We start from the raw sequence: 11,367 nt of genomic DNA on the forward strand, positions 1-11,367 counted from the left end.
AATGTCTGGACCCTCCGACCGTCGTTTTGACTTGAACCTTGGAGAAGAGACAGCCACGCCTTCTCCAGACAACATATGGCGCCCATCCTTCATATCCCCTACTGGTCCTCTTACCGTTGGGGATTCTGTGATGAAGAATGATATGACCGCTGCAGTGGTGGCCAGGAACCTTCTCACTCCCAAAGATAACAGACTACTTTCCAAACGGTCTGATGAGTTGGCTGTTAAGGACTCTCTGGCTCTTAGTGTTCAGTGTGCAGGTTCTGTGTCTAATATGGCCCAACGCCTATTTGCTAGAACCCGCCAAGTTGAATCATTAGCTGCTGAAGTGATGAGTCTCAAACAGGAGATTAGAGGGCTCAAGCATGAGAATAAGCAGTTGCACCGGCTCGCCCATGACTATGCTACAAACATGAAGAGGAAGCTTGACCAGATGAAGGAATCTGATGGTAAGGTTTTACTTGATCATCAGCGGTTTGTGGGTTTGTTCCAAAGGCATTTATTGCCTTCGTCCTCTAGGGTTGTACCTAGTAATGAAGCTTCAAATGATGAACCTCCAATGCCTCCTCCTTCTGGGGTTTTGTCAAGTACTGAGGCTCCGAATAACCACCCTCCGGTGCTTTCTCTTTCTGGGGCTCTACCGACTGCTGAGACTTCCCCTAAGCAACCTTTGTGAAGGCTCCCTTTTGTTTGTTTATTTTGACTCATGTATATGTACATATTTGTGGCTTATCGAAAATATTAATAAATAAGCTTTGCTTCATTTCAACATATTGTGTTAAATACACCAAAGCCTTCTTCATAAAGTTCTTTGAATTTTTGCTTTTGTTGAAACCTGTATTGTTGAAGCTTTGTGAGTGAAGCATGTAGTTTGAGGTAGTGTTCCCTTAATTTCCCGAGTGAGGAAAACTTCTCGGTTGGAGACTTGAAAAATCCAAGTCACTGAGTAGTCACGAACTTTTGAGTACCAAGGCGTAGTAGCATATGGTGGGAGTCCCCCAAGTCTCTAGTCGAGGGAGTTGACGAATGAGGTGTCTTGCTAATAGTCCATGTCGTAAGTACCAAAACTTCATTCTTTTGTTTTCTAAGTGGTAGCCCCGGACTTTTTCTTCATATATTTTGTTTATGAAGGTTGCTAGGCCCGAATAAGTGGAATTGCAGAAGGTGTAACGGTTGGTAGCTGTTTTATGGAAAGCCATCTGACTACGATAGTCTTGCACATGATGACTATAGGGAGATACACACACATACTGCTATGATAGAGGGTGTAACCGTTGGTGCATTACAATCATAATGGAAGCATCACAATGATGGAAGCATCACAATGATGAAAGCATCATAATGATGAAAACACCATAATGATGAAGCATCATAATGATGTTTCTTTGGTGGAATTGGTTTTCATTTCCCCTAACAACCTGAATTGGTTTTCAATATAAGACCATCAGCTGTAGCTCGAATCACAAAGTTGTCTTCATGAAAGTTGTTCTTTAATTCCTTAACTACAACATATCCAAATTTGAGAGCCATCAGATCAGTACAACTCTAGAAATTCAGGTACGACGAGTGATTGTTCATCATTTGTCTGTCAACACGTCAGACCTGTTGTGAGCTTCAAAAACTCCATTTTCTCTTGCTTAGATCAACAAACTTTCTTCAGCGAAGTTGTTCCTTAACTTGTGAACTACAACATATCCAAAATTGAGATCCCTCGGAGCTGTATAACTCAAGAAATTCAGGTATGATGAATGACTGGTTATTATTTTTCTGTCAACCCGTCAGATTTGTTGTGAGCTTCGAAACTCCATTTTCTATTGTTCAGATCAGCATGCTTTCTTCATTGAAGTTGTTCCTCATCGTCTCTTTCATAACATATCAAAAATTCAGAATGAACTAATGGTTAAATATTTCCAGATCTTCGAAACATCACAGCAGCTTCGAAATCTGCAAGAATCCGACTGTCATGCTTGGAGCTTCAACACTTTAATTTCCGTGGCTCAAACAGAAATGGTTCCTTCTTGAAAGTTGTTCATCTGCTCAAGAACTAGAGGGTGTCCAAATTTCAGCTCCATTGGAGAGAAGCAGCAGCTGCAAAAATTTGATAGAGAAAAGGAGGCGAAGCTTTGTTGGATTTCTAGGCTGGGGAAGATTCCAGTTTTTGTAGCAACTTCAGTACTGGTGAATTGCTTGTATTTTTGTCCATAACTAAATTTTGGACTTTGAATTATTATTTGATCTATCATAATATGTTTGGGAACATATATAAGTGAATAAATAAGAAGGAAGATTTTGGGCCCTTGTGGGTGTAAAACAAAAAATGTTTAGGTTTTGTGAACAAAATTTGTTTATTTGGAGCAAGGTTTTGTGTTGAAGCTTTGTAGGTGAAGCTTTGGTGTTGAAGCTTTCTAGGTGAAGCTTTGATGGTGAAGCTTTGTAGATGAAGCTTTGTAGATGAAGCTTTCTAGGTGAAGCTTTGATGGTGAAGCTTTGATGGTGAAAGTATGTAGATGAAGCTTTCTAGGTGAAGCTTTTTTAGGTGAAGCTTTTTTAAGTGAAGCTTTGGGCCCTTGTGAAGCTTTGGAGGTGAAGCTTTTCGGGTGAAGCTTTTTTGGGTGAAGCTTTGTGGGTGAAGCTTTGTGGGTGAAGCTTTTGAGGTGAAGCTTTGTGGGTGAAGCTTTGGAGGTGAAGCTTTTCGGGTGAAGCTTTTTTGGGTGAAGCTTTGTGGGTGAAGCTTTTTAGGTGAAGCTTTGTAGGTGAAGCTTTGGAGGTGAAGCTTTTCGGGTGAAGCTTTTTGGATGAAGTTGTTTTTTTTTTTTTTTTTTTTTTTTTTTTTGGGCGCTTGACACGGTCTTCATTTGCTTGTTTTGTAGTGACTGTGGAAGACGGATTGCTTTCTGATTGAGAAGGGTTCCGGCATCGCTTTGCACCATCTTCATGTGGGTAATATAGGAACTTCCTTATGTTTTGATCATGCATGTAGTGATAGAATTTGTTTCTTCTTATTGTAGATGTCAGAGCCTGTAAGTTCTAGTGATGAGGGCTCTTCTAGCTTTAGCTCTAAGTCTGAGTCTGCAATGTCGGAGTCTTCAGGGTCTTTGTTAGAGTCCGGTACTAGAGAAACATTGGATGATCTTCCCAACCGTCAAACTTTAGCTATTGCTAGTTCTTCCTCCATGGCGTTGGGTGAGGGGGTTGTTTTTTATGCCATACCCATAGTTCGCTCTGAGTTCACAGCAGACCATCTAAAGAATAACTTGTTAGATAATGAGAAGCAGGTTTAGGCGCTAAGGCAGTCATGTAATATCCCTCGTAGTGTAGGGATACGTTTGGTACATGATGAAGAATGGCCTTCTGAGCCTCCCCAGGGTCATGTTATGTTCTACACCCAGATATTACTGACTTTAGGGGTGAGACTACCTTTACATCCGTGGTTGCAAAAGATGTTATCTTTGATCGGATATGCACCTGGGCAACTCAATCCTGGTTTCTGGGATACTTTGATTGGATTTTATATCATTTGGATGGAGTGTGGGTTGTGTGAGCCTTCCTTCCATCAGTGGCGTTACTGTTACAAGATGCGCCCAGCAAAATCATGCACTGGTTATGCCGAGTGTGCATGTCGGAGTGAGAGAGAGCGTATTGTGTATGGTAAGAAAAAGGCATACTACACATGGAAAAACCGTTGGTGCTTTCTGTATAATGATTGGGAGTATGATAAGGGTGTCACGCCTGAGCGACGTGTGCTTACTCACTTCCAGACTGTAGGTTGTAACGTATCAACCGTTCGTACTATTTGCTATTTGTTGTGGTCTTTTCTTGCTTATAACACTTTGCTTCATGTAGTGACGCGGGGCACCATCCAACTGTTTGGGCAGGAGCTATCTGACATAGAGAAGGTGTTGAGGGTGCCCAAAGAGGATAGACACTTAAGCAAGCTACGACCCTTATTTCGTCGGTACGGTTTCCAACCCTTAGTTTCCGAGAGCCAGGGACGATCGAGTAAGTTGTATCCTTCATGTAAACTTAGCTCAATTCCTTACTTTATTTGGAAAGTTGTATTTCTTATTTTGATTTTCCTTATGCAGTGGAGAAGGTAAGCAAGAAAACAGGGACTAGCACCCATAAAAGGAAAGCACCAGTGTTAGTTCCTTCGGAAGACATCCTACCGCATAAGAAAATTCATAAGTTCCGAGGGGAACCATCCGTTAGACCTAAGTCCCAAGATGGGGTCCTTAAGGGGCCTGCCTTTAGGAAGACTGGAGTCGAGGCCGTTGATAATGCTGCTGCCGTAGTTACAGGAGAAGGGAGCCGACTGTTGCCTCATCCTCTTACTATGGAGCACACTGTCCAGGAAAGTGATCCTGGTTCCCGCCATGAGGGGAAAGGCAAGGAAAGAGCTGGCAGTGTCCCGTGGAAGGACTTGAGGGTTGCCACGCGGCCAAAGGATTTTGGGGATATCAACAATTGCTTGGCAGGGCGTCGATTCGCCTTCGATGAGCTCGGATAGCCCTTAGCTAAGGATGAATCGGATTGCGACCGGATGTTGAAGCTGTCTTCATATGTGAGTGTTACTTTGTCATTTCCTTACTTTTTCCTCTTTATTATCATTATTTAGGTAGTGATGATCGTCTTGCCATGCAGGTCATGGCCGAGTATCACGACAGACTGCAAGAGGTTGAGCGGTACAAGGCAAAACTGAAGGAGAATAAGCAGCTTGTGGACGAGGCCCGAAGGAATAAGGGACTTTTGACTCAGGCTCTCCAACTGAAGGACGAAACCATGGAGAGCTTGAAAAGGCGAAATGGTGAGAACCTAAGGCTTAAGAAATTGTTTGAGGCAACTAAAAAACAGTTGGAGGTGGCTACCTTGGAAGTATCCAAGGTTAGGGGAGAATTGGATGGTGCCTTAGTTGAGATTTCTGAACTGGAGAAGAGCATTCCAACTGAAAGGGAGGCTGTTGTGCAAGAATACTTAAGTTCTTCGACCTTTCATCTTGCTATTAAACCCTACTGTGCTCAAGAAGCTCGCTTTGAAAAAAGGAAATGGATGGCCGTCCTTGATCGTTATGATGATGGGAGCATTCTTCGAAAATACCACAAAGATATAGATGAGCATCATCGAAAGGGCGAGACATTTGTCCTTGCTGTTGATCCTAGCAGCGAAGATGAGTCTGATAATGAAGGTAGTGCTGATGCACAGACTCAGCATGGTGAAGAGGATCTTGGGGATGCAGAGGATGATGGTAGGACGCGGAGTGATACTGCCAGGGGTTCGGCTTCAGATGAGAATGAATAGCAATGTCTTTACTATCTGCATGTATTCTGGATGTAGTAGTCTGATGTGTGTATAACATGTGCCCATGTTATAAGCTTGAGAGTTTTGGATTTTAGGTGTTTATGAGTGTTTGCACTATTATTAATGCATGTTTGGCTATGTATGAATAGATCTATTGTTTGGATATAAGCCATTGTTTGGTTGTTCCTTTCTTTGTATAGTCTTGTCGACACATACTTAGATTTTGTTTCGCGTTGGATATATCTGCTTTGAGGTTTCAACACTTGAGTGTTCCCTTGCTAGGAATGTAAAAGAGTGAGGGCTGAGTTGGCTAAATTACCTCTTTATTGAATTCATTGCCAAATGGCCTTCATTACATAGGATGCCGAACGGCTATAGCTCAACACTTGTACATCGTGAGTCTATTTGTAGTAGTACTTCAAGTGATCAGCGTTCCATGGATGGCCAAGGGTCTTGCCATCGGAGCTTCTAAGTGTGTAAGAGCCAGGGCGACTGATGCCAATGACTTCATACGGTCCATCCCAGTTTGGACTAAGTGTGCCTTCACTCGGGACTCTGTCGCAGAGTAATCTTTTCTTTAAGACCCAGTCTCCTATTTTGAAAGAACGAAGCTTGACCCTAGAGTCATAATAGTTGGAGATGCGCTGCTTGTAGGCGACATTCCTCAAGTGAGCTTGGTTTCTGTGTTCCTCGACTAAATCCAAGTTGAGGGTGAGTTGTTTGTCATTTTCACTTTGAATGTAGTTCTGGACTCGGAATGTTGCTTGCTCGAGCTCAACAGGGACAACCGCCTCTGTGCCAAAGGCAAGTGAGAATGGAGTTTCTCCTGTTGAAGTCCGATATGAAGTGCGATATGACCAAAGAACTTGGGGTACAAATTCTGGCCAACAGCCTTTAGCTTTGTCCAAGCTGGTTTTCAAAGTGCGCTTGATTATTTTGTTGATGGCCTCAACTTGTCCATTAGACTGGGGATGAGCTGGAGAGGCAAAGCATAAGTTGATGTTGAACTTAGAGCAGAACAACCTGAACTTCTTGTTGTCAAACTGTCGCCCATTGTCAGTGACTATCGCATTGGGAATGCCGAATCTACAAAGGATGTTCTTCCACACGAAGTCTTCTATCTTTGCCTCAGTAATGGTTGCCAAGGGTTCTACTTCAGCCCACTTTGTGAAGTAGTCCACTGCAACGACTGCGTAACAGACTTTGCCCTTCCCTGCCGGCATTGGGCCGATCAAATCAAGTCCCCACTGGGCGAAGGGCCAAGGGCTGATCATAGGAGTAAGAGGCTCTGGAGGGGAATGAGGAATAGTTGCATATCGTTGACATTTGTCACATGAGCGGGATACTTTGATGGCATCCTGGTTGAGTGTTGGCCAGTAATATCCTTGGCGAAAAGTCTTGTGTGCTAGGGACCGAGATCCAGCATGATCTCCACAGACTCCCTCATGTATTTCCCGAAGGACGATTTCCGCCTCGGCAGGCGTAAGACACCTTAAGTATGGCAGGCTAAAACCTCGCTTATAGAGTTGATCATTGATGATCAGGTAGCGGGTAGACTTGTATCGAATTTGCTTAGCCTGGACTTTATCATTTGGGAGGGTGCCATGAGCAAGGAAATTATAGATCGGGGTGATCCAACTATCCCCCTGTTGTAAGTTGCATACTTCTGCGGCCATGGTGCTTGGTGTTGCCAACAGTTCGACATGAATTTTTCTTCCAATCTTGTCTTCCACAGCTGAGGCGAGGCGAGCCAGGGCGTCTGCATGACTGTTTGCCGCTCGAGGAACTTGGGTGATCTGGTAGTGGAAGTGCTTGAGCAAAAGTTGTGTTTGCGCAAGATATGGTGCCATGGAGCTGTCCTTAGCATCAAAGTTGTTGGTAACCTGGTTGACCACTAATTGGGAGTCACTGAAAATATCAATTTGTTTAACCCCGAGGTGTTTGGCCAAACGTAATCCTACCAGAAGGGCTTCATACTCGGCCTCATTGTTTGATGCCTTGAATTTGAAACGAAGAGCATACTCCATTGCTACTTTGTCGGGCGTAGTCAAGACTAGTCCCGCTCCACAGCCCTGTTGGTTGGATGAGCCATCAACATACAGACTCCATGCTGAGGTCGTTGATTCTACCTTCTGAGCTTCCGGGGGTAATGAAGCCACTGCTTCAGGTGTAGAAGCAATGTCAACCGGATATGTGAAGTCGGCAATGAAATCTGCTACTGCTTGACCTTTTTCGGCTGGTTTTGGTTGGTAGGAGATGTCAAACTCACCCAATGCTATCGCCCATTTGATCATTCGCCCAGACGTGTCAGGACTCTGGAGTATCTGTCGAAGAGGGTGATTGGTAAGCACGATGATGACGTGTGCTTGGAAATAAGGGCGAAGTTTCCGAGCAGACATGACCAATGCTAGAGCTAATTTCTCAATGTTGGAGTATCGTGTCTCCGCATCTTGTAGGGCTTTGCTAGCGTAGTAGACAGGTCGCTCAATATTCCCATCCTTTCGAATGAGAACGGAACTTACGGCTGAAGCTGATACCGATAGGTAGATAATGAGAATGTCTCCTACCTCGGGCTTGGAGAGTAGAGGGGCTTTACTCATGTACTCCTTGAGGTTTTTGAATGCCTCGGCACATTCATCAGTCCATGTAATGTACTTCCTACTTCCCTTAAGTGCTTTAAAAAAGGGAGCACATTTGTCTGTGGCCTTAGAAATGAACCTGGTTAAGGCTGCCACCTTGCCAGTAAGGCTCTGGATGTCCTTTGAAGTTACCGGTTCCTTCATGTCGAGGATTGCTTTGATCTTCTCGGGATTAGCTTCAATGCCTCGTTGGCTAATCATGAAACCTAAGAATTTGCCAGAGCCTACGCCGAAGGCACATTTGTTGGGGTTTAACCTCATTCGATACCTCTTCAAAATAGTGAAAGTTTCAGATAGGTTGGTGATGTGTTGGTCAGCATGTTTGCTCTTGACTAACATATCATCAACGTAAACTTCCATGCTCTTCCCAATCTGCTCGGCGAACATTGAGTTGACTAGTCTCTGATAAGTCGCTCCTGCATTCTTTAGGCCGAAAGGCATGACTTTATAGCAGTATAGTCCTCTGTCGGTAGTGAAGGCTGTGTGTTCTTGATCCGAAGGGTTCATGAGGATTTGGTTGTATCCTGAGTAAGCATCCATGAAGCTCAGGAGTTCACACCCGGCCGTAGAGTCTATAAGTCTGTCAATAAGAGGAAGAGGGAAGCTATCTTTCGGACACCCTTTGTTTAGGTCGGTGTAGTCAACACACATTCTCCACAAGACCTTTTGAAGCAAAAGACTTTCTTTGGTCGGATTTTTCTTAACAAGGACCACATTTGCTACCCATGTCGGGTAATTGACTTCGCGGACAAAGCCTATGCCTTTGAGTTTTTCAACTTCTGCTTTCATTGCCTCGTATCGTTCAGCGTCATAAGATCTTCGCTTCTGTCTCACCGGCTTGATCTTGGGGTCAATACTCAAACGATGACAGATGACATCGGGAGAGATGCCTGGCATGTCCTCGTATGACCAGGCGAAGACTTCAGTGTTCTCTTTCAAAAAAGATATCAATGCTAACCGAAGGGGTGGTGACAATGTGGTGCCAATCTTCACCATGCGATCTGGATAATCTCTTGAGATAGGTACCTTCTCCAACTCTTCAGCAGGTTGGGCTTGCTGGGTGAAAGAGTCATCTCGAGGATCATCGGGTTGATTGTTGCTATCAAGAAGATCCAAGTTCGCTTCATCTAGGCTGGTCTTTGTGACTTGGTCATGTACAGACAGGGTTTCCTTGGGTCCGGGCAAGTGTTGTTGCTTAACTGAAGTGTTGTAACATGATCGTGCACTAAGCTGATCTCCTCTGATGTAGCCGTTGCCATGGGGGGTTGGAAATTTCATCAACAGCATATGCGTGGATACCATAGCCTTGAGATCATTGATGCCTGTGCGCCCAAAGATGACATTGAATGCCGTTGGGCAGTCAACCACTAGGAAGTTAGTGGTAATGGTAGCCGTGTAAGGGTCTGTACCAATAGTAAAGGGTAAATGTATGCTCCCTAAGGGTTGCACGATATCACCGGAGAAGCTTATCAGAGGAGAAATCGAGCGATCGAGCAAGTGTTCAGCTACACTGAGCGCCCTGAAAGCTTCGGCAAACATGATATTGACCGAAGCCCCTGTGTCTACGAGGATTCGTCGAACATCAAAGTTGGCTATGTGAGCCTCCACGATCAATGGGTCGTTATGAGGGTAGATGATGCCTCTTTCTTCCTCAAGGTAGAAACATATCGGATCCCAGTTAGGTTTTTGATACTTCCCTCCCCTGATGTCTTCCACGTGAAACACTTGGTGACCAGGCCTCAGACTTCGTTCACTGTTTTTCATGGCCCTATTGGAAGATTCAGATATGGGTGTGCCGCCGCTTATGGAATATATGACATTCACCTGGCGTTGGTTACGGTTATCCCTTTGAGGGTGAAGAAGGAATTGATCAATTTTTCCTTCTCATGCCAAAGCTTCAATACGATCACGGAGGATGATACATTTCTCGCTATCATGGCCGTTATGCTCATGGTAGCAACAAAACGTGCCCGCGTTATTCGGGGGCGTGTAATCTGGGTGCCTCGGCTTTGGTTTTGGTATCAGGTGAGCTATGCTGGGGTAAATGGCCGCGCATGTGGCATTCAAGGGCGTGTATGTCTCATACCTTGGGGTAGGGGGTATCTTGACGCGGGTTTGACCCACTGCATTGACTGCCTGGGGGCGAGCGTTATTGTGGCGATACCCTTGGTTATCGGGATAGTGTCCCTTACTCTTTTTACTGAAAGGAGAGTGGTGAGGATGGAAATCCTTCCTCTTGCCTTGAAATTGATATGTCTGTTGATTCGGTGAAGCATTATGCAAGGCATGGGGAGGTGCCACTGCTGTTTGGGAAGTCGAGGTCTTCTCATTTAGGTGAGTCTGGCTTCCACCTCCCACTTGTTGATAAAGGATGGTTGTAGGGGGTTTCTCCTTATATGTCTTTGCCTCGGCGGAGGCATGGTTATAAGCCTGCGCCATCACCTCAGAGTAAGTCTTCCAAGTATTGGCATTGATCATGTATTTAAAGAAACAATCACGTAGGCCTGCCGTGAAGGCTTTGAGGGCAGTCTTGTCATCTGCCTCGGCACACCGGGAGTATTCATGGCTGAAGCGGCCAGCATACATACGTAATGACTCGTCTGGCTTCTGGCGGATAGTGTACAAGTCATCTGCAGAGTGCAAGCGATCGGTTTGGAAAATGTGTTGGGAAACAGGGTGGAGGGGAAGAGAAGACATCGCTCTTCGTCGGTGTGCATCCGGTATGCCATGGTGGACTCAAAGAGGTTAAGGTGCTCAATCGGGTCCTCTTTTCCAGTATAAAGTTGCAAGCCAAGCTTTTGCTTTGTCTTTGCTTGAAGGGGGGTGTTGAGGATCCTCCTTGTAAGAAGGCCAGGCCTGGGTTGGTTCCAGTCAGGTATTTCAGCCTGACGTTCAGCCTTCAACTTGTTTACTTCCTCAAGAAGTTGTAGGACAAGGGGGTCCTGAGCGGAGTTATGTGTCACTGGAGCTTTCTTTCGTAAATCTCCATCTCCTCTTGGAATTAGGAAGGTTTGATCAAGGGCATGTGATTTTTCCCTGGACTCGCTGTACTGGCTTCCAGGGTATGTCTGTCGGAACACCTCTGAGTCCCCTGTACCCTCATGTCTCTCTGGGACTTGTTGCCCCTTCCCCAAATTGGTGGCCAGCTTGGGCCGTAGCAGGGGACCGAGTCTCTCAGAAATCCTTGGGTCATTAATCTTTGAGCTTATATGGATGGAATTCTCTCGACGTTGCTTCAGGAAATCCCGACAATCGCGAAAGACGGCTTTCGATCCTTCTGCCCCTTCAGTAAAGAGGTGTCTCCCTCCACTTCTCATGGTTCGGGTCGAAGCAACTGGGTTAAGAGAAGCCTCATGTTGATTATCAAGTCGAGGGGTAATCTGTTCCCTATCAGGGATATCTATGTCGAATGCATGTGACCCTCCATGTTGGA

At 45.1% G+C, this 11,367-nt stretch overlaps 2 protein-coding genes and 1 long non-coding RNA gene across 3 annotated transcripts; all 3 read left to right on the plus strand.

Annotated features, from left to right (window-relative positions):
• The first annotated feature begins 1,378 nt into the window (after nt 1-1,378).
• On the plus strand, nt 1,379-2,700 carry LOC126633514 (uncharacterized). Its single transcript, XR_007627082.1, has 3 exons — nt 1,379-2,409; nt 2,466-2,521; nt 2,655-2,700. It is a non-coding gene; the product is annotated as an uncharacterized LOC126633514 (long non-coding RNA).
• An 866-nt stretch (nt 2,701-3,566) lies between these two features.
• Nucleotides 3,567-4,359, plus strand: LOC126614702 (uncharacterized). Its single transcript, XM_050282363.1, has 4 exons — nt 3,567-3,765; nt 3,844-3,999; nt 4,086-4,307; nt 4,352-4,359. Exons 1-4 carry the CDS (start codon nt 3,576-3,578, stop codon nt 4,357-4,359), a joined length of 576 nt encoding a protein of 191 aa, XP_050138320.1. The 5' UTR covers nt 3,567-3,575.
• On the plus strand, nt 4,304-5,463 carry LOC126633480 (uncharacterized). Its single transcript, XM_050304098.1, has 2 exons — nt 4,304-4,561; nt 4,642-5,463. The coding sequence occupies exons 1-2, from the start codon at nt 4,541-4,543 to the stop codon at nt 5,293-5,295; spliced, it is 675 nt and encodes a 224-aa protein (XP_050160055.1). The 5' UTR covers nt 4,304-4,540; the 3' UTR covers nt 5,296-5,463.
• Nucleotides 5,464-11,367: the final 5,904 nt, after the last annotated feature.

This window comes from Malus sylvestris, chromosome 1 (assembly GCF_916048215.2).
Source record: "Malus sylvestris chromosome 1, drMalSylv7.2, whole genome shotgun sequence".
In the NCBI taxonomy this organism is placed as follows: Eukaryota; Viridiplantae; Streptophyta; class Magnoliopsida; order Rosales; family Rosaceae; genus Malus; species Malus sylvestris.